Here is a 23607-nt window from a genome sequence, read left to right as displayed (position 1 = left end):
TATTGCTGCGGCTATACTATTTCTCTTCTTTTTTCTTTCCATGTTGAGGTTTTAAGCTAAACGACGCCGCTTGTCTGCTTTGTCAGGTTGAACGAGAGTTCGCGGAGAAACCCTAGATAGCAAAAATCCCCAAACTTCCTGCGATGGCAATTGCACGGACTGGAGTGTACGTCGACGACTATCTTGAATGTAAGATGTATTCGATAATTCAATTGGACTTGTAATTATTTATATTTTTCCACTAAAATTAGTTTGAACTGAATTTCGTATGAATTTGAATTTGCATTTGGGTTTTCAAAGACGCAAGCACATTGCCTGCTGAGCTCCAGAGGCTCCTCAACACCATCCGAGAACTCGACGAACGCTCCCAATGTAACTCCACGCTTCTTCAATTCTACACCTTTCTTTTTTGAATTTTTAGAGCTGTACGATTGAAAATTCTGATAAGTTGATAAATTATTGTGTTTGCAAATAAGCCATGATACACCAGACGAGGCAGCAGACTAAGTACTGTTTGGGATTGTCTTCACAGAGCTCAAAGAAATGGAACAATAACCATAACTATAATAACAATGAAGAAGATGAAGCGGCAATTGAGAAAATCCGAAAAGAAATCGAAGCAAATCAAGATAATGCATTGAGTCTGTGTACTGAGAAGGTTTTGTTGGCGCAACAAGCTTATGACCTGGTAAGCTTCTCTTGTAACCGTATTGTCTGATGGGTTTCCTTGAATTCTATCAAGTTATTCAATGGGGTGCTCAAATATTATACTTCATCTGTTACTTTTTTATTTTTGGCTATAATTGGTGGAATTCTATTCTGGGTTTTTAATTGCATTTTTTATGAAATGCCAGTTCATAGTAGTCAGTTTCTGCTCTTGGACACATAATTTAACTGCCAAAAGAGTTGTTATTTAAATTGGATAATTCACATTTTTTTTTGGAGCATTCTGGGATTGCTTTATCCTAATGTAGAGAATGATTTACTTGAGGAATTTCGTATAGTGCCTTGCTTAGTTGAAAGGTCCTATTATCTGGTGGTATTGTCGCTGACATAAGCGAATATCGTGAGCTAGTTTCAAATGGTATGACATAAGCTTGATTACCATTCAACTAATATTAAGTTTGAAGAACCAGTAGGGTATCACCCCATTCTTGAATGAACAAGCCTTTCAAACATAAGTTTTTGTTAAAATTCACTTAATGTGTTGCTAGATTCTTCTCTGTAACAATGTGCTCCACTAGAGAACATGACAATGCATCCTAGATGGGAGTATGCAGCACCACTTTTTCAAATTAATAGTTCAATTCTTTTCTTCGTATGTGAGGCATTTCAGTCTTGCAAGGTTAGGCATAAGCCTTGAGGCATATTAATTTTTATATGTTTTAGATTGTAAATGTAGTATACCTACTCTCCCTGTATTTCTTCCTTATTTTGTGGCTTCAAATGCCTTGGGAATTTTTGAATCTTTTATGATTGGAACTTACAGAAATTCTACATGTTGTGTTTGCATCAGATAGATAGTCATGTAAAACGACTTGACGAGGATCTGAATCACTTTGCAGAAGATTTAAAGCAAGGTACATGACTTTGTGAAAGTCTAATGTTGTCCCAATAGTCCATACTATATTTTGAAGGATCAGAAACCGTTCAATGAATTCTGAAACAGAAGTACTTTTAGTTATATTCCAGTTAGTTAGGCCACTTGAAGGTAATAGGCCATGGACGAAGAAAAAGGTAGAAAAGTTAACAAAATCAAAGCTTAACTCAATTGAACTCTACTAAGCCATACTTTCTGCTCACGTATACTTAGTAGATGAGTTCTGCCATTGGGAAAACCATCAAGGAAGTCCTACCTACATTTTACTAGCCATAAACTATATCAGCCAGTTCAGGCATCTCTGTTTGTTTTGAGGGTGCACATCTTGAAACCAATGAGTGAGAACATTTATTAACTATTTATTTATCTTATTATCTGCTTTCTATTCTCTCAGAAGGAAAAATACCACCCGATGAACCAGCAGTTCTTCCTCCATTACCTATAGTCCCTAAAAATGAAAAGCGCAAGCCTATGTATGTAACACCTCAATCAAAAAGGCTTGATTTTAGGGATAGGGACTGGGATCGAGAGCGCGATAGGGACTTTGAACTCATGCCTCCCCCAGGAAGCCATAAAAAGGAATATGCTGTCCCTGTTGATGTTGAGCAACCCATTGATCCAAATGAACCTACCTACTGCGTTTGCCATCAGGTTCTGCCTTTTCGTTACATCTCTGTTATTTTCAGTTTAAGCTACTATTGTGCACATTACTTTTACATTTTCTTCAGTTTAAATGTTTTGAACTAAAGGAATTAACACGATTCTTCAGGTCTCTTTTGGAGATATGATTGCCTGTGACAATGAAAATGTAAGTCCTTTTGGTTCATTCTTTATGTCTTTTTCTTTCCTTTCTGATTACCTAATTAATTATCTTTTATGCTTCTTTCTGAATAGAATTCATCTGTACATTAAATTTAGAAGTTCGTTTGCCCCAGCTACAAAAACAAATATTAGCATTAGTCATGAGATTTTTTTTTATGACAGTGCTCTGTGCATGTTAAATTGATCAGCGTTAAATCTCTTACAGAATATTTATAGTAGGGTCTTCTGCATTTGTTTTCCCAAGATTTTTCCTTCTAACAGTGTAAATTAAAAGAAACTTTGAGTTTTGTGCATATATAATAGCACAAAAATGAATGGGTTACAATTCACATGCACTCTTGAAGGATCATAGGGCATAGAAACCTGAAAATTCGCACATCCCCCTCCCTTTGAGGTGGGGGTTGTAGATCAGGCTCATAGTTATAACAGCGTATAATTCATCTTTTTTGTTTTATGGTTAACAGTATCTTTGTTATCACTTTCTACATGCTTGAAGTTGAAAATGTTAAGTAAATCCACATCAGCTTACTATGGAACCAGTTCATATATTTAGGACTTGTAACTGGTGAGAATATTGTGGTGTTTTCTTATTGCATAACCTTGTTTGACTATAAAGGCCGTAACAGTTCCTCAATACTCTAGCATATTGGTTGTCATTGGCTGTAGAAAAATAAAATAGACAAAGTTACTCTAGTGCAATTTGCTACTTACGTATTTGTTCTTTTATCATGTGTCATTTTTACTAATTGACAGTGCCAAGGAGGCGAATGGTTCCATTATGCATGCGTTGGGCTGACACCAGAGACAAGATTCAAGGGAAAGTGGTATTGTCCAACATGCAGACTACAACCACAAAGTCAGTAATTGTATGTTTTGCACAACCTAAGTTGCTTTAATAAACCACTCATGTGTTTTTTCAGTATCTTTTTTCCCCAAAACTGTGGGAAGAAGGCTATGAGTCTATGACTATAATCTGTAAGGTTACAAATGTGATGGAGATGTGATCTATCAGATTCTTACCTGTATCTATTTCTTTGCTCTTCCCTCTTTAACAACTTACCCCCTTCTCCTTTTCCTGCTTTGAAGTTGCTGCTCAAATTTGATAGGTTTTATTGGGTAGATTAGATTAGAACTACTTGAAATTGAGTGAAATGCGTAAATTTTCTCTCTTTAGGAAAGCAGATGAGGTTGAGAATCATCTTGTGACATTAGTAGTGAACAAAAATTCTCGGCTTTGATTTAGTTTTTACGTCACAGTTACCAGTTTGGCATTGCTTATTTGGGGTGATAAGTGATTTTTTTAAAAATTTGAAAAGCCCAACCCGTTTGGTAAACTGCGAAAAAATCACTTATTGTTAAAAATTGCTGTGAGATAAAGCTATAAGGGAAAGCAGCTAATGAGGTGCTTTCATTTTCTGATTATGCAAGAATCAATTTCGAAGAGATGTTGGGTTTAATGATTATGCAGCAATCATTTTCTGATTATGCGTAAAATCAATACCAACAACACTTTTAACAAAAATTTTACCAAACGCCAAACTGCTTTCTCTCACATTGATTTCTCTCACAAAAATTTGATAATGATTATTTTCACAGCACAGCAATGCCAAATTGGCATCGTGGAACAGCTTTGTAAGTAATAATGGTGGTGACACAATCTCATTATGGATTGAGAAGAAAAATCATCATGCATACTAAGTTAGACAAACAAAAAAATACCTTTCCAAATTCAATGCATTTTGAGGTTATATGCTGCTTTCAAATTCTTCTCAAATTATATGGGCTAAATTTGCTACAAAAAATAAGAACCACAATAGGTTCTTGGTGTGTTTACTAATCAGAAATTGAATTCCACCTTTGAAGGATTCTTCCATTTACTTAAATCAAACTAAAAAGTAAGTAGGGTTTACACAAAATTAGGAATTGAATTCTTGATTTTTGAGGAATTCAATTCTTAGGTGGGAGGTGGTATTCTAATTTCTAGAGAACTAGGAATTCATCTTTTTTATCAATTATATCCTCACACAATTTTCAAATTTTCAAATTTGCCATCTACTTTAATCCAACAACAAGGACATTTTAGTAATTAGAACCACTCCTACCCTAATTCCATATGGTTTAGTAAACAACTTCAATAGGAATCCGGAATCCGGAATCTAACTCTCCTCAATTCATATGGTTTAGTAAACAATTTCGATAGGAATCCAGAATTAAAAAAAAAAAAAATTAAGAAGTTTTATGGTTTATTTGTATTTAAAAAAAAGATAATATAATATATTATTTATTTTACAGTAAATATTTTCACTCCCCAAATTTAAGGCCAATATTGTACTGAAATATGGTATGTGAATCTCGAGTTGAGGAAATAAATTTCCCCCGTTTTAAAAATAAATAAATATCATAGAGATATTTATTGATCCAAATTTTAATTCATAAATATAAGCTTGTTTACATGTAAGCTTAACATCATTAGAGCAAAACAAAGTTCAGTTGCTTTTAGAAAATGTGGAAACAAAATATTTAATCAACCTTTAAATAAATATCTTCCCATTCCTATGAATGCACTCGTCGAAACAACAAATTTGTATAATATCATGAGTTAAAGTAACCTAGTAAGTACATGCATCATAAAATAATCATAATGATTAAAACCAAGGCAATTATCATAAAGGATTTTTGTAGAAAGGTCACATGAACTTATATCTAAGTTTCAATTTGTCACCTTAAAGAAAAATTTAAGAGAAATGATTAATTTTTCAAAATTCATGAGTTAGTCATCTGAATTTAACAACATCCAATTTTCCATCCATTATTAAGAGTATTTTAATCTTTTCATTTTCAATGAAAAAAATAGACCTCTCTCCCTTCCTCCCCACACTTCCTGCCAACAAATCAATAATCCAAACTCTAAATCCTTAATTTAATAAACCATTTATTTTGAATTTAGAAAAAATCAGAAACTTTAGAAATTGAAACAAGCTTAAAGAGAAAAATTCCCAAAATCAAAAACACAATCTCACAGAGTTGTTATAAATCTAAAGGGAAATTGTAGAGAGAAAAGAGAAAAGAAATGTAATATAATTTGCTCTCTCAACTTCTTAGCTTAATCTTTGACAAGTACCTATTTATAGGCTTACAACCATAGGAAATTAACCCACTAAATATATGTTAAAGGCTACTAATTACTATATTAATAACATATGTTACAAAACAATAAAAGGTGGAGATAATGGATATAATGTCGGTAATCCACATTTAGGTATAAGTTCAAGTTATTGGTTGCCTACGTGGCTACTATAATCGAGTCTTTCGGTTTTATAAATGATATTTTAATCATTTGACAAAAAATTGGTGTCAAATTTTCACAATAAAAATAAATAAATGAATTATCGTGAAAAAGAAAAGGAAAAAAAACACTTTAGAAAAAGAAAGAAAAAAACAAAACTGAGCATTGAAGTTGATTTGCAATCTGAATATTTGATTGAAAGCAAAGCAGACACTATCAAGGAAAATGGATTGCAAAGAAAGAATGAATCTCATGGGTTTCCCTATAAACGAGAGACATTTATCAATAAGAGCATTTGCAATGGTGAGGGTCATTTGAATTTTATTTGAATAAATTGAATTTTTAACTTGAAGTGGTAAAGTTTAGTTCATTTTAAACATCTAGTTAATATATATACTAGCCATTACTAATTTGTTTCACTTTTCAAAAAAAAAAAAGCTTTTTTTTTCTGTTGAGAAAGGATAGCTTTTTTTATTTATTTATTTATTTATAGAAAGGATAGGTAATTATATATATACTATCCATTCCTAATTTATTTTACTTTTCAAAAGCACAAGTGGCTAGTTTCCTTTTCAAATGGCTAGTTATTTACCTATAAATACATATGTAGAAAACTACTCTCCCAAAACTTCCTACACCCATTTTTTATTAATTTTTTTTTACATTCAAAATTAGTCTTCTTTTAAAGATCTCTTTCTTGTCGTAATTAACTTTATTTATTTTATTTTATTCAATCATTTAAAATGAACTGTTGAGTAACCATTGCGGATGCTCTAAAGGTTTATAATTGAATCAAAAACCTATATTCATAAATGTCAATTTTTATAAATTATTTCAAATATAATTATAAAAAAAAACTCATTTTGAATTATTTCAAATATAAATTATTCATAAATGCCAGTTTTTATAAATGTCATTTTGAATGAATTTTGAATTTTGTTGTGTTTCAAAGGAAATATGACCCATTAAGAATCTGATACTTGTTAAGAATCTGATACTTGTGTTTTTGAGAGAAAAATGAAATGAAAGAAGGATTTTCAATTTTTGTTGATCTCATCTCCTATTCATCTTTTTCTTTTCCTGTTAGTGGCTCTCTTTTCCACAATTTCTACCTTTGTTCTGCATAATTCTGTGTTTGGTTATGCTGCTTATTGGAGAGCAGAAATTGAAGTTAAATGTTGTTATGGATATACAATCTCTGGAAATTCATGTTTCCAAATGAGAGATATGGAAGCAGGTGGAGATAAACAATGCCAAGCCAAGGATGGGTTTTTTGAGTGGAGGGAAAAAGAAGGGCTTTCTTTGTGCAGAGAGAGTTGCCTGTGAGAATGAAAATGCAAGTCCTTTCAAGTGCTTCTTTCTCAATAGCATGCATCTGTACAGTAAGTTTACAACTTCTTTAGCATCAGCTGCAGCAACAAATGTATCTATTTCTTTGGTCTTCCCTCTCTAACAAGTTAACTACTTTGAAGCTGCAGCTTAGGTTTTATTGGGTAGGTTAGAAGAACTACTTGAAACTGATGAGTGAAATCCTGAATTCTTGGCTTTGATGTAGTTTTTACATGGCAGTAACATTGCTATAATATGTAACAGTTTTGTAATGGTGGTGACAGACAGAACAGAATCATAATAAGTTGACTGTTGAGTTAAATATTACAACTCATAATAAGTTCCCAATACACTCTTTCAAGTTTCCAATACACTTTTAAGTTCACAATAAAATATTACAACTCATGATAATAATAACTACTCCCACCTTTAGTTTTCAACATTCCTGGTTTGCTTTTATATTAAACAATTCAAATTAAAAGTTTTATTATTATTTTTAAAAGACTAAGGCGTTTAATATGCAAAAAGAAACACACAAGTTCCTTTTTTTTTCTTATATGTTTTAATGGCTCTCTTACACTGCCCATACAGACAACACTCACGATCAGAGAAATGTAATTAATTTTTTTTGGTTGAAAATTGTAATGAAATTGCAATCAAATGATATAATTATTGAATTCTTTCTTTGTGTATTGAATGGCACTGATTATAAGTATATATTATTCAATTATTGGAAAATGAAAAGGAAGAGATACACCAAATAAAAACATAAAAATAAATATATCAAATAGAAATTTAATACACAAATAAAGATTTAAGTAAAACTTTAAATATATTAAAATATAAGGCTAAAATTGATACGATGTGTTATGGGCCTCATGCACTTCAGAGGTAGTTGACACTAGTCACACCTAAAATTTGTCATGAAGTTGTTAGAATCGTGAGAAAGGACAATAGTCACACCTTCACATATCACCAACCCAAAATTCGTAAGGCCATCTCCGACTAGGGGCTATATCCTAAATATAATCATAAAATAATGTAAAATTCATCTTCAGCTATGAGCTAAACACATTTTTGCCCAAATTTGGAGGGCCACATTTGGCCCATTGACCCTCCAACAAGGCCATGTTTAGCCCAGCTTTGGCCTAGACCAAATTTTTTGTGGGTTTCATGCATGTGCTTTTGAAAAAGATAAATTATCAAGTGTAGACAAGAACACGAATCATCTCGTGCAGATGCATATCCAACAACCAACAATAAAAGCAATTACGTCATTGATATATTTTTAAAAGCTTTTTTAAATGTTTTCAATTCGTAGTGTTTAAGAAAAATTTATAAAAAATTATTCGTCATGACCATTGGAGGTCAGACTATTGAAAGCCAACACCTTTTTTTTTTTTTTTTTTTAATTTTAAAAATGTGGTCACCTTTTTAAATGTTTTCAATTCAATAAAAATAAAAAAAAAAATTACTGGTCATGACCATTAGAGGTCAAACCATTGAAACTCATCCTTCTTCTTTTTTTCTTTTTTCTTTTTTGTAAATAAATGTGGTCACCTTTTTAAATGTTTTCAAGTGTTGTTTACAAAAAATTATAAAAAATTATTGGTCACGGAATATTGTCTCTAAATAGTAGTTTAATTAAATTAAACAATATATAGTTGTGGAATGCATGAGTGTTATACCATAGTTTTCCTCAAAATAATAAAATATGAACCCTAAAATATAGCCTTTTATGGCTGGAGATGGAAAAATTTAGCCATACATTATTCTTTTAAAAAATTAATACTTTGAAGGGCTAAATATTTAGTCATGGCCTACATTTAATTTAACCCTATAACTGGAGATGGCCTAATTTCAACATTATTATAGGGCTTACTCACCAATAAAGTGACTGTTACTGAAATTTACTCCCCACTTTCAAAAATGTCAGTTTTTATAAAATCTTTCAAATATAGCCAAAAACTCACATAAATAGACATAAATACCCTTAAAAATTAAAACCCACATAAACCTAAAAAGCAAAACCCTACTACACAAAATTTGGATTCGCACGCACGTTTGTAGCCTTTGGTTGAACTACTGCTGAGCACGCATGTCTGTAGCCTTGGTCTAAAGCAATTCCAACACTCCCTAATTCAACTTACCGATCTGTAATCTCAGGTTTGCTTTTCTTTCTCTCTCTCTCTCTCCTTCCATCTTTGTTTTAATTCCATGGTTTTCTGTTGGCCACTTGAAATAGTTTATTCAACTTATTAATTTTGTTTGTTGGATTGGATTTGAAGATAAATAACTTATTAATTGTATTTCTTTTTCGATTTGGATGAATAAAATATTTCCAATTTGGATTTGCCTGGATCATTGTAAGTTGAATTAGGGAGTATTGAGGCTATACAGACATGTTGCCCATTGGTATGGTTATTAAGTTCCTGATCAACTCCCATAGAGACACTCCTCATTTCATGCAATGACGATACTTTCTACAAATTTGATTATATGACCTTTATGTGCAAAAGAAAGAGTTTTTCAATAAGTTGAATATTCAAAACATAATTATTGAATACTAGTGTCTCTAATATAAGTTTTTAAGTTTCTTGGTCCTATTTATGGATATTTCCTCTCAGGTTGCTGCGATAAACACAAAGAATGACTGCTCGCACAAAGACAGTGAGTGTGTTCCCGAAGTCTTTGATAACAAAGTCTTTACACATAGATTCAATACTTTGATAACATATCTTTTCATTTATCCTATCTCGATGTCTCTGCACATAGATTCAATACTTAGCTATTTTCAAGAGAAATAACGTCACCTGAGAAGAAGGTGAACAACTTGTTTTATCAACGAATCTATAGTTCAAGCTAAAGTACATACCCTCCTGGAGAGATTGTGGACCTTGGCAGCACGGGATCTCTTTGTAGATGTTGATCCTTGGGCCTTTTTTTCCTTCCATTAGCATGATCTTTCTTTTTAAGTTTACATGGGTTTTAATTTTTAAGAGCATTTATGTCTATTTAGGTGAGTTTTTGGCTATATTTGAAAGATTTTATAAAAACTGACATTTTTGAAAATGAGGGGTAAATTTTGACTATTTTTGATAAATTCTCTATATATAAAGACTTAATTATACTAGTGCCCCTTAAAAATATAGTCAAATCTCATATTGTTCCCTGAAAATTAAAGTAACCTACTGTACCACATTGACTATTATTTTGCGTTTCATTTTGCCCACACCGTCAAGTCCGTTATATGTAGTTCTCAGTTCTTTTAGCCACGGATTTTAGCCACTGAAGCAATTTTTCTCTTTCAAGTTTGGATTGGTGGATGGGCCCAGAGTCTGCTTTCCTCCAAGCCACAAGAAGACCAAATTGGAGGGATGCTTTGGTCATTTTGAAACCTGAGCCGTTTTGTTTTGTCTGCCTTCAAATATTTTAGAAGAAAATGGAGCGGGAAACCAACCATTTCACCCGCCGAGTATTTTTTTGAAACAAACAAGGTTTTCCCTCCCAAAAAAATTTAGATGGGAGAGTTAGGTTGACCAAATTACCCATAGCACCTTCATGGTTCCATCTTCCTCGGATGTTGAGTGACCTCATTAACTTTGGACAAATTCATCCATGTGTCTAGAAAAGAATAAATTATATAGAAAGTTGATATAGATCCAAATTTTTATTGAGAAGTTGGGTTTAATTCTCGGATTTTGTGACTTTAATACAAATCTTTTGTCTTTTTGTGCCGTATATGATTACATTCTTTTTAAAATATTTTTTGATGTAATTCTTTTTTTAAAATCATTTTTCGTTCCAATGTTGCATCTTAAGCTTTGAATCAGGTAACTGTAATTTATGTGATTACATGAAAGAATTGTTTATGATTATAATTAATTAACAAATTAAGTGCTTATGACCATAATGATTTTGGTATATTTATTATGCTGCCTTTTTTTTCTTCCTTCTTTTCATTGCATCCATTATTTTGTATATTAATGTTGTCTTCTTTTTTTTTTCTCTCTTCTTTTAACCCAAAAAAATGGTTGGCTTTCTTTCTTATTGTTTATGACATTTTTATTAGATAAATTGAAGAAACAAAAAAAAAAGGTATATTGAAAATAACAAGATACCTATATGTCAGGTAGATTATATATTATCTCATACTTCCCCTAATAATGAGGTACAATCCTATATTTATCTAGTAAGTTATGTACATAATCTCACATTTACCTAGTAATTAGGTACATAATCTTATATTTACCTAGTAACCAGGTACATTAGAAAATTTTACCTATCTATGAATATAAAGCACATTAGCTCATAGTACCTATATAATAGGTTCATAAAAACGTCAAATTTTTTATTTGTTGCTATGCTTAAACACCACGAATCAACTTGATAAGTATAACATATTGTGTTTTCAATATTTGGGTGTTTAGCTGATGCATCGGTACATAATTTCATGTGGGTGCTTGTCTCATCAATTAGTATAATATGTGGGTCTTTACTTTTGTTGATTAAATTGTATTTTATCCATATATTAGGTAAAGGAAAGAATTCATATTTTAAAACTTGAAATTCAATTACAATGAAATAATGCATTAAATTGGATTTTCAATGTGTTTCTTATTTACCTCAAAGGGTAAAATCGATACAACAAAAAAAATAATAAAAGTCAAAGGACTTGCATCTAAAACCAAAACGACGAGGACTTAGCCTAATGACAACTAATTGTTTTGGACATAGATCTAAGAAGCCCTAAAGTATATCATTTCTTAAGGATGATATTTTATTCATAATTAAAAAGAGTTACAATCAATAAGAACACTGCGATTAAATTCAAGAGGTTGTGTAACCCAAAAAATGACAATGTCACAAGAGAGAGAAAATTGAACAATACAATGGACAACCTCATGACAACAGGTTTTTAATATTTATAAGTACAAGTGATTGGTGGAGGGAGATTTTACACAAATATTCATTGATTGTCTGGAGTTTTCGAACATTTATCCACACATGATGGAGGCAGAAGACCTCAACTAACTAAACTATACCCTACTAGGAACCTCATTACAACATCAAGTTAAGGAATATGAGAGAACTTCCCATAAAGAATGGGAGATAATGCCCTTAAATACAACTTTAGTTGTTCTCCTAAAAAAAGGTTTTAATGAGGCTATTATATTCTTGCAATCTTTATATGTCTATTTTAGCTTATGAATGAAATGTTCTTCTTAAAAAAAAAAACTAAGTATTTAATGTGTTGAAAAAAAAAATTAGCAATCTTCATTCCAAACTTACCCCTAACAACTGTCTTTTCGTATTAATTATTTGTAATGAATTTTTATCGCAAAAGATCCTTGAATTTGTTTTTAAAAATTCCTTAAAGTTCCAAACCAATCAATATGATGTTTAATCTTTTGGTTCACAAATCAATTTAGTCCATATTATTGCATTTCATTAAAATTGATTTTTTTAATGCATCCATTAAAACTGGTTGCGCGTCAACATGTGACAAACTTCAAAAAAACATTTTCATTTAGCTGGGATTCATCCTGCCCAATATGGCTCTCTAATATTTTAGCAAGAGATGTAAACTTTGATTCTTCAATTCAATAAATTCTGCAGTTTTGACAACAACAAAAAAAGAGAATATTTTCATCAAAACTTAGCTCATCCACCCAAGAGACAAAATAAAATCCACATTTGTTGCTTAACAGGGTCATCTACTCTCTATTTACCAATTTTAAACTGACGTTCTATAAAGAAGAACAAATAACTTTGTTGTGTAAAAAACGTGAGTTTTATTTTGTCTGTTGGCTTATTAGCATTTTCCCCCTATAATACTCATATTATACTATAGGCATACGTAAGTATTTTTTAAAAGTACTTTCATTTTTTGTATATATATTTTTAATTAGACATACAATACACGTATGTATGTACGTATCTTCATGTTTAATAAGCATATTTTTTACAAAAAAAAATTCACGTATTATATATATATATATATTAAAAATGGCTAAAATTTTCATTTATATTTTGCAAAATTATCGATTAAAGACGTACTTATTTTATTCATGGATAGATTTTATGTTTCATTCTGTGTTGGTCATTCAAATATTCATACTAATAAGAAGAGGGGCATTTTCGTCCAAGAGGATACCATTTTGGGATCCACTGCAAAAGGGAGAGCGGTGGAATTTACAAGGAAGATTTGAAACTCTGGGTACCGCCAGAAGAAGAAAGCTCATCAAGACAGCCCTAAATACACGCTAATTATGAATTCAACGCACAAACCCAAATACAAATACCAACTCACTCTTTCTCTCTCTCTCTCTTCTCTGAGTTACCATCTCTGGCCTTCGAAAGCCTTTGTTTCAGCGCAGGATCAAAAAGCACAGCTCTAACCCTAGGAGCAGGAGAGAGCTCTGGAGGTCTTCCATAGTCCATACTACTGGTATTTCTCAGTTCTTGATGTTAAAAGCAGTCCTTTGTTCGTGAATTTTGGCTCTTCGTTTTTCTATTTTGTATTTTGATGTTTAATGTTGAGTAATGTGAATTCTGAAATGATACTCATTTCCTATTTTGAGTTATTTTTCTGCTTTGGCCTAGAAAATATATAGAAAGATATATCTTTTTCCGTTTTTCGCATCAAATGAATTTGGTTTCTATGTAAAAGTGAGCAAAGAAACGAACTTTCGTCTTCAATATTGGATTTTCGACATTTAGGACTTGGGGATGCAGAAAAGTTTTGACATTTGATGTTGTTGTCTTGCTAAAGATCAAAACCTCATATTTCTTCATTGCTTGGGACTTGGGGAAGTTCAATACATCTCAAAGTCTTGGACTTTCATGGATTGTATGTTTCATTCTGTGTTGGTCTTGCAAATTGAAATACCCAACTCATGAAACCATTTTCAATAAACCCTTTTCTTGAATTGGATGCAGGCCAACAATGGGGAGGAGTTTAAGCCCAATACTAAGGCGTGAATTGGAAAATCTTGATAAAGATGCTGATAGTCGTAGATCAGCAATGAAAGCACTGAAATCCTATGTGAAAGAATTGGATTCCAAGGCAATCCCAATGTTTCTTGCCCAAGTTTCTCAAACTAAAGAAACTGGTTCTTTGTCAGGAGAATGCACTATTTCACTGTATGAAGTTCTCGCTCGTGTTCATGGTGTCAAGATAGTACCTCTGATAAACAGCATCATGGCCACCATAATCAAGACCTTGGCTTCAAGTGCAGGGTCTTTCCCTCTTCAACAAGCCTGCTCAAAGGTGGTCCCAGCTATTGCTAGATATGGGATTGACCCAACCACCCCTGAAGACAAGAAAAGGAACATTATTCATTCACTCTGCAATCCTCTGTCGGATTCTCTCTTGGGTTCTCAAGAGAGCTTGACTTCTGGAGCTGCACTTTGCTTAAAGGCTCTTATTGATTCGGATAATTGGCGTTTTGCTGCAGATGAGATGGTTAATAGGGTATGCCAGAATGTTTCTGGTGCTTTGGAGGAGAAGTCCACTCAGACAAATGCACACATGGGTCTGGTTATGGCTCTTGCTAAACGTAATGCTACAATTGTTGAACCATATGCTAGGTTGTTGATACAAGCAGGACTGCGGATATTGAATGCTGGTGTAGTGGAAGGGAATTCTCAGAAGCGGCTGTCAGCTATTCAAATGGTGAATTTCTTGATGAGATGCTTAGATCCTTGGAGCATTCTCTCTGAGCTTGAGTTGATAATTGAAGAAATGGAGAAGTGTCAATCTGATCAGATGGCTTATGTTAAAGGGGCTGCCTTTGAAGCTCTGCAAACTGCAAGGAGAATAGGCGCAGATAAAGGCTCAAAACTTGAAAAAGGTCCTGGTTCTGTCTGTGGGTCAAATTTTATTAGGAGAGGCCACAGCAGGAGGAGAAACCTATCAAGTGCCGGTGATCAATCTCCTGCATCAATGTCACCTGAGTCACAGACCCTTGATTCCTTTGTTGAATATGAATCATTGGTTGAGTCACCTATTTCAATGAGTCAGGCTTCTCAAAATTCAATTTATGATTGTAGGAGTGTAAACCGGAAGCTTTGGAGTCGTGAGAATGGAGTAGTTGATGTGTCTCTCAAGGATGGCTTGTTCTCAGAAATTGCTCGGGGTAGTGCGTACTCTAATGGATATCCAGAGAACTCTAGGAATAATGAATTCATCAAATGCGAAGGAGATTGCACAGAGGAATTTGCAGGGTTCCTGCAAAGAAATCCTAGGAATGGAGCATCAAGAAGCACCACAACCAGTCCTCCGGTAAGTTACACCTGTACATGTGTAGCAATTATTCTGTGTTTCTGATGTGGAAAGAAACTGCTGTTAATGGTTTGATTGTGATGGTGGTAGAAGTAGTTACTCAACTAGTTTTTGGATTTAGGTAAAAAATTAACCTGAAAGCGTGAAATTAATGAGGGAAAGAAGGTAAATAAACTGCTTGCTGGATTGTAAAAATAGTACAGAGCCCAAAAATATGTCTGATTCTTTGGCACATTATCTCTACTTCAAAAATTTGTGTTCTGGAAAATTAAGGCTACTGATAGTGAGATGGTATTGCGTGTTAGTTGATAAATTTGTTGTTTTATCAATATCCCAAAACCTTAAGCTCAGGATGTGAACCAATACTTGTTTTATGTTCTAACATCCCCCCTCACGTGTGGTTCTCTCTTCACCATTAGAGCCCAACAAGTGAAATTCAATTTATATTGGGAGGATATAATTGCAGAGGTTCAAATTCGGAATCTCCTGCTCTTCCATGGTAAAACTGGTTGATTACCATTATCCGCAGAAAGCTTAAGTTTTTAGGCCAATGATTGCTTTACAGCCTGACAATGGTGTTTTGCTTACTTATGCTGTCTATATATTGGGAGGATATAAATGCTGAGGTTCAAATTCGGAATCTCCTGCTCTTCCATGGTAAAACTGGTTGATTACCATTATCCGCAGACAGCTTAAGTTGTTAGGCCAATGATTGCTTTACAGCCTGACAATGGTGTTGTGCTTACTTATGCTGTCTATCTACTGAAGCTTAACTTTTATTTAAATATGCCAATTTTATGATTTTCTTGTGCGTTGCCAATCTTGGGATGCCTCACTGGTGATTCAGAGGTCACGCACTCCCATCAATGTTGACAACATCATCTTCAACACTCCGAGGAGGCTTGTTCACTCTCTTCAGGATCCAAGTAATGTCTACTCTAAGTCCTCTGAGAAACGAGCCAGAAGATTTAGAAGTTTATCCATGAGTGAATTTGATTGGAGCCCAAATGCCAGATACAACCAAGAAGGCTATTCACATGGTGTGAACTATGAATGCGGAGAGAATGGGAGCTTCTATGCTGGTGATGAGCAGTTTCAAGGTGGCCCTGAATCGGTATCATCAACAGATGGCATTCCTGTGAATGCTGATTTGCAGGCGTCTCAGGAGGTTGTTCCAGAAAATGAAACAGAAACTCAAATGTCTGGCATAAGAAGTGCCCGTCGAAAGGTTGCTGTGAAATTGTTGTGTGGACTTTCGTTCGCACTACTTGCAGTAGCTATGCCACTACTTTGGATTAATGATCAAGGTGAAGGGCATGAAGGTTATTATCTTGTTCCAACTTAATGTGCTCGTTCTCTTCCGACGTCGTTACTCAATTTGATGTATCAAATTCTTTTGATAAAGTAGGCAATGGTAGACAAGAGAATCTCTCTGTATCTTTTGTAACACTAGAATTTTACCATCTCAACTAGACGTGGATGTTCAATGTACTGAAAAGAATCAAAAGAATTTGTGTTCTTGAGGAAATGTTTATCGTTTACTGCTTTTGATATTGTTATTTTTAAGACAAAGCACATACCTTGGTATGTACTTTGTGGCATGCAATGTCTTCAGAAGCATATTTAATATCTGAAAGGCGAAAAAAAAGGTCTTTTGCGAGGTCAGTAGATGTAAAAGATGAGTCTTTTAAATACGGTGAACTACAGAAATTGCTCCACTTGTAGTTGTAACAACCTTATGTGGTATTTTTTTTAGTTTGATAGATTGGAACAATTTCGCATCAACATAATCAAGAGCTGTTTTATCTTCTGCACACAATCTCATAACATGAAAGTTATATTCTGTCTGTTGTTACACCAAGGCTTAGAAGATGAGAGCAGAGTCATGCTATGAAAACTTAAAGATTTGGGTTGTATAAGCGCTGTCCACCCCTCCATGATTCATTAGGACCCACAATTACTGGCTTGAGAACCGCTGATTGGCCGACGCATATATATGAATACTTGCCATAGTCTTCATGACTTGAGCCAGGACTGAACATGTATAGTTCATCAAACCCATCTCTTCCTACTATGACAGAGTTTCTTCTACCCTGTTCCACAAAGCCACAATTTTAATATAAGAAAAAGAGTGTCAATTGTTGAGAGTGCAGAATGTGTATGAGAATACAGAATTTAATTAGTTTTTCAAAGTACCCTGTCAATGATTGTGAAGTCGGTAGGCGCGCTGGTGTATATTCGACTCATTTGGTCTCTTAAATGCTTGTAGTTGTCATCTTCTTCACCCTCCATTTCTTCTTCATTTTCTCTTCGGTTTCTCTCTGCTTCATTGCCATCATCGTTTTGAGTCTTTGGACCCCAGCCAGGCATAAATGCTTTTTGTGCCATTTGCTGCCATAGTTTGCTGATCTGAGATTCATTTTTTAGGCCAAAGTCGGGAGGGATTATCCCAAAACTTGACAAAATGGGCAACCTGCTGAAGAAATCTGATCGTTCCAAACCAACTGCATAAGTTGCATCTGGTGAGCTCACTGTCAGATGACTTAAAATAGACCCAGTTAGTTGGAGGGATGAAGATTTAGAGTTAGAGACCACAAGCTCTGAGACCAAGACGTCTTCTTTCAGGGTGATGACGTATTTGATTTCAACCTTGTCCTCTGAATCAGTGCTAATCAGTTGTACCTGCATTCTCAGTTTAATGGTTTTCTCTAAGAATTGGCTTAAATCCTATGCATCATCAATGAACAAGTCAAAACATAAACAGGACAGAATCTGACTACAACGGTATCGGAAACTTCAAGCCTGAAATAAATTCGTTGTTTGATTAGTATTTCGATTTTAATTATAATGGAAAAAAGTGTTTTAGACTTTGCAAATGCCCTTCAGTGAGTGCACATGTGAATGTTAGCAGTAGCCTTCCTTATTTCTACTGCTGGTAACACAAATTAGGAAACTGGAGTTAACTACGTAAACAGTTTGACCTACTAAGCTTTGTACATTGTCTTGCCAAATTCATGTAGCCACCTGACTATTTTCCCGTTTGTTGAACTTTGTCTCACTCTATTACTTAGTTTCAAGCAACTATGTATGGCATTCAATGATATTCTGCTCTAATATATTGATCACTTAACTGCAATTTTCTAGTTTGCTCTGTGAACCTCTCTAGAATTATCTACAGTGCAAATAAGTTTGCAACTGGTGTAAAATAAAAATAAAATAAAATTCAGTTTGTTTTGATAGGTTCCTTGGTTGTGAGGAAAGCAAGTAAAAACCAACCTGAATCTCTTGCTGAGGATTTCCTCTAATGTCATGAAGAGCCCAATTTGTTGGAGACCATGAAACTTGTTCATCCTCACTTACACAATCAAAGGCTAAAGACACCCCTCCTTGAATGGCAACAGCAGCAGCAGCAGCCGCAGCACCCTCATTCTTCTCCTCTGACTCAGAGACTGAAGCCTGCAGCAATTCAACCGTGCCGCCATGCCACATGGAAGCCTTGTAGGAAGTGATTAAGCCACTTGGCAGCATCATGATGGCTTTACTACCATTCTCCAGTTCCATCTTGGCCACACAGCTGTCACCAATGCCTTTGAATATCACTCCATGGCCACTGAACTCTTCTTCCAAGTAGTCCACATTGATGGGTTGATAGGGGATTGAAGCCACTTTTGGAACTGGGAATTCTCTCTTGTTGCTGTTAGTTTTGTAGAGCTGCAAGAAACTGAAAGAGGGTAGAGAAGAAGGGCAAGAAGAAGAATCTATGTGTTTAGCACTAGCAGTGGACAAAGGACTGAAATTGGGTAACAAAAATGGACTGAAAGCCATGCTCATGCTTTCTTTCTGTTAATTTGTGAAAAAATTCTCTCTTCCTAGGATTCCTAATTGCCATTTTCCAGAACCATTCCACACTTTATTGGTTTTTTTGTCTGTGCTTCGGGGGGTGCGAGGGTCCACATATCATTATTGGCTTTGCTTGCAGGAGCATATAACGATATGAGGATGCAAGTGGATAATGTGACTAGCGGAGCTGCTTGCGATATTTTTGCTACAAGACAATTCATATACTTCACTATGGTTATCGTTTGGTGGGTACCGTAGGATTTATTAGTTTAATTCAATGCGTATTTGGTGCTAAAAAATGAATGTGAATAGGATAAAAAATAATCCCACTATAATCCTATTATGCGTATTTTCGTAAGAAAACTTATCTACCAAAAAGATAGGCTACATAATCTCACTACTCCTACCCCTTGACCTGAACTCAAAATGTTGACGCCAAGATATGAACACAGGACACTAATAACGTCAATGAAGTATACTTATCATTTCCAATCCAATCTCCCTAGTCACCAAATATATGGTCAAATACCATATTGTCCTCTGGAAGTTAAAATAACCCAACTTGCCCTTGATATTTTGCGTCTCACTTCAAACCTCACCATCATATCCGTAAAAAGATATGTTAGAAGCGCTGATACACCAACCATCAGCCCCTACTCCCCCTCTCCCTTCTCCTCATGACCAACCCATCCTTAGCATACAGTAGCATACATATGATCACCAAATTATTTTGTTTAAAACAAAAAAATTATCAATGTGTTTGATCATACCTTGAACTCCCCTAGCAATAAAAATAGAAAATAAATTTAAAAATGAAGAAAAAAGTTTGTGCATCAAGGTCAGATGTAACGACTGAAAGTGAAAAGTACAAGCTAGCGTGACACCGTCACGCGATGAGAATTCACCACCCTTCTTCCCTACACATAGGAGAGATTCTATAAACTATACAAATATTCAGGGGAAAAATGAAGAAACCCTACCAATATATAAACACATTGGTTTTCTCATACAAATTAGTAATGTTCTCAATTTTCAAATTTTTATTTTTAGAAGTATAAAATTCCCAGTAATTTTCATTGCTTCACTCCTAAGGTGAAACTTTTACTTCCCTCAAAACTTTTGCAGCATCCTCTGGGAAGACTGGGTTTATGTAACACCCAGTTCCCATTTCAAACCCAGCAACAACACTTAATTGAGGAACTATCTGCATGAACCAATGGGAGTAAGGTAACTGTGAAGCATTATCCCCAAGTGGAGAAGTCTGAACCATGAAATTAAATGGTGGATTGTTCAACTGCAAAGACATCTTCCTAAGCACGAGTTTTAGGAGCCCTCCAAGTTCAACTGCCTGCAAAGTCGCATATAAAGTCTCAGGCAAGCAATCATAGGTATCTAAATGGGTGCATATTTGCATCAGATATGCTGAATGTACCATCTATGACACTGAAAGAAATATTTAGAAACTTGTTTTTGAGTGTGATAATTATTCTTATGATTCGACACACATTTAAAGCATTCAAGCTAAGAATATTTTGTCAAAAATACAGTACCACAATAATTGATATGCAGAATTCTCTGTGCTATTTTCAACCACGCAAGCTAACAATCTGTAGATGAAACCCTATGGCACATGAAGAGCTAATTTCTTAGGCTGCCATAAAATCATTATTTCTCAGTTTTTCTAGTCAAAGACAGAGTCGTTAACCCTAAAGATTCATGCTTTATATAAGCCCCTATTAAAGTCTACCATAATACTGGAAGCAACTCCCAATGGTGTTTTTCTATTCCTACCTAAAAAGTCGGTCACATTGGGATATGAAAATAGCATATTTTAAGTGATCATCACACAAAACTTATACTTTAATTTTCCTTTTTGACAAAAAAGAAAACCAATGTATTTCATTAATCCAAATATTGGAATTAATTACGTATGTTTCAAGTAGTATTTCAAAATAAACAACATAATTTCTTACCAAAGTAGGAGCAAAATCAGTTCATACGTCAACATGTCAGTTTCTATAACACAGACAATTACCTTCTCGCTATCTAGTTCGTGGAAATGAGAAGAGTGATCCAGAGGAATGATCCACATCTCAAATGGAAATGTAGCAGCAAAAGGTACAATTGAAATGAAATGGGCTGATACATCAATCAGTAGATCCTTTGAGTTAGATTCACAGACACTACATTTCCCAGTCTGATCAAAATACTCCTTCATACTGCCAAGTCGGGTAGCCACAGCAGGAGGAACAACTGGAAGAGCCATTATCTGACTGTGAGAGTGACTCATTGATGCCCCAGCTGAAGCACCGTGGTTCTTAAACACCTTCAACGAATTAAAAAAAATAAGCTTAAATGGAAGTCTGACAGGGTAAGGAGAAAGGAAGGGATTTTGTAGAGGAAATGGACTTCAGAAAATGCATACAATACCATTTAAATTAAACGTTCTCTGGATACAGACATTTTCCAAATCAAGCTTCCATATGCCTGATTTTGAATATGCCTGATCATGCCTCATATCTCAGTAAGCAAGAAGCTCATGATTCTTAAAACAGAAGCCATCTTCAAGTTAAGATTTAAATACAATAAACACAGGCTAATCTAATGACAACATAATTCCTCGTTTATAGTATTTCCAATAAAATAACCGGCGCTCTATCCATTTGAACTTGTGCACGAATTTTTCCAATTATATACAACTCATATGTTCCATTCTCCAATTTCAAATGTTAAATTATAAATTTCCGACCATATAAAAAATTCATTTTTAACCAATTCAAGCACCCAAATTTCTAAATTGAATTATCGAAAAGAAACAAATATAAACTCAAAATTGTACAAAAATGTAAGGCCAAACTCAAAAAAAACCTGGACATATTTGATGGAATCGTAGCTCATAAGCTGCTTGATCCTCCTCGTATGCGCAACAAGAACCTCACCGATCTCTCTCGGCGACAAATCAGAAAGCTGAACCGAATGAACAGGGGTCTCAATCACTACGTCGTGGAACCCAAACCCATTCACCACAACCCGACCCGAATCCGAGTTATTTCCTTCTTCAGCAGCAGGGATGTCTCTGCTGAGCGCGGGGTAGAGGTTCTGGATTACCCGGAGTTTCCAGTCCGGGTTGTCGGGCGGCACCCGGAAGATCTCGGGAGCACACTCGTGCTCGTGGCCGATGCAGAAGGGACATTGTTGTTGGTGTTGTTGGTTGGGATTGATAGGGGACTTGGATTTGAAGTCTGAAGGTCGCTTGGCTCGGGCGGGTGAGAATATCACCCACCGGTTTGTCACGGAGTCTTTTCTGAGTTGTGGGGTTTGAGGAGCTGAAGAGTCTGATGAAGATGATGATGCCATTCTCTTCTTTAATCAATCAGACGCATTATTATTATAGGTCACTCTTTTATGTAACTCCCATCTAAATTCAAATTTTGGGATCATAAACAAGTTTTTTTTTTCCTAACCCTAGCTTTGGTAATTGTCTAAAAAGTGTTTTAACTTTAAAATTTTTGGGGTTTTGATCATAAATGGTCGCTGAAATTTTAAAATGTCCTTATTTATACCTTAAACTCTTGAGTCAATAAATGGTCATTCATCTTTTGGTATACACATTAATTTGATCTTTTGACAAAACATTTGTTGAATTATGTCACAAATTATCATGTGACCAACTTTTAAAATGCATTTTCATCCAAATATAGCTCATTTTATGTCTTCTTTTCCTCATTTAGGGTTTTACATTTGGACCTCATCAAGGAAAGCAGATAGTCTTATTAGGCAAAATGTGTGAGATTTAACGAATATTTTGACAAAATGCGACGAGAGGGACCAAACTAATGTGTGCAAAACATTAAGGACCAAAATGATTGATTTGAAACTTGAAGGACTTAAATGAAGACTTTTGAAAAGCTTAAGGACCATTCATGATAAAACCCTTTCTTTCGGCTAACTTTTTTTAAAAGTGAATTTTAGGGGGTGTTTGGTATTCTATTCAAATAGGGAACTCAAAAACTTTAATTTTTCTTAAAAACAAGGAGTTCTTAAATTTATTTTTAAGATTCAAAAACTTGTTTAGTATGCAACTTGAAAACTGTTTTCAAATATTAAAAATTTGAGAACTTGTGAGTTGTTAGAAAAAAAAAACTGAAAAAATAGATATTTTTTGTTTTTAATAATTGGGATGTTTTTTAGTTGTTCTTGAGTTTGAGTTTTTAAAAATAGGGCTACCAAACATGTTTTCTTTGTTTTGAACTCAAATTCTATTTTTGAGTTTAAAAAGTTGGATTCAAGTTGATTACCAAATAGACCCTTAGTTTAGTCTATCGTGATTTATTTTTACAAAAATTTGAACTTGAAAAAATAAATTCCATAAACCCCCTGAATTTTAGGGGCCATTTCAAATTCATACCTGAACTTTAAAGACCCGACAAACTCATACATGAA

The 23607-nt window shown here is 34.2% G+C and overlaps 4 protein-coding genes across 4 annotated transcripts; 2 read left to right on the top strand and 2 right to left on the bottom strand.

Moving 5' to 3' along the window:
* Positions 1–27: 27 nt before the first annotated feature.
* On the top strand, positions 28–3447 carry ING2 (PHD finger protein-like protein). Its single transcript, XM_008242259.3, has 7 exons — positions 28–189; positions 301–372; positions 477–688; positions 1517–1580; positions 1995–2251; positions 2370–2408; positions 3176–3447. Exons 1-7 carry the CDS (start codon positions 144–146, stop codon positions 3284–3286), a joined length of 801 nt encoding a protein of 266 aa, XP_008240481.1. The 5' UTR covers positions 28–143; the 3' UTR covers positions 3287–3447.
* Positions 3448–13321: 9874 nt separating this feature from the next.
* Positions 13322–16852, top strand: LOC103338995 (ARM repeat superfamily protein). Its single transcript, XM_008242272.2, has 3 exons — positions 13322–13488; positions 13980–15324; positions 16172–16852. Exons 2-3 carry the CDS (start codon positions 13987–13989, stop codon positions 16667–16669), a joined length of 1836 nt encoding a protein of 611 aa, XP_008240494.2. The 5' UTR covers positions 13322–13488; positions 13980–13986; the 3' UTR covers positions 16670–16852.
* A 194-nt stretch (positions 16853–17046) lies between these two features.
* Positions 17047–19277, bottom strand: NDF5 (NDH-dependent cyclic electron flow 5). The gene is made up of 3 exons (XM_008242258.3): positions 18601–19277; positions 17521–18006; positions 17047–17417 (listed from the first exon to the last, which is right to left on the bottom strand). The coding sequence occupies exons 1-3, from the start codon at positions 19153–19155 to the stop codon at positions 17223–17225; spliced, it is 1236 nt and encodes a 411-aa protein (XP_008240480.2). The 5' UTR covers positions 19156–19277; the 3' UTR covers positions 17047–17222.
* An 840-nt stretch (positions 19278–20117) lies between these two features.
* Positions 20118–22616, bottom strand: LOC103338978 (putative galactose-1-phosphate uridyltransferase). Its single transcript, XM_008242257.2, has 3 exons — positions 22033–22616; positions 21200–21490; positions 20118–20512 (listed from the first exon to the last, which is right to left on the bottom strand). The coding sequence occupies exons 1-3, from the start codon at positions 22519–22521 to the stop codon at positions 20252–20254; spliced, it is 1041 nt and encodes a 346-aa protein (XP_008240479.1). The 5' UTR covers positions 22522–22616; the 3' UTR covers positions 20118–20251.
* Between the last annotated feature and the right edge of the window lie 991 nt (positions 22617–23607).

The sequence above is a fragment of the Prunus mume genome, linkage group LG8 (genome assembly GCF_029339155.1).
Source record: "Prunus mume cultivar Tortuosa linkage group LG8, ASM2933915v1, whole genome shotgun sequence".
In the NCBI taxonomy this organism is placed as follows: Eukaryota; Viridiplantae; Streptophyta; class Magnoliopsida; order Rosales; family Rosaceae; genus Prunus; species Prunus mume.
This window is presented reverse-complemented; position numbering and strand designations above follow the sequence as displayed.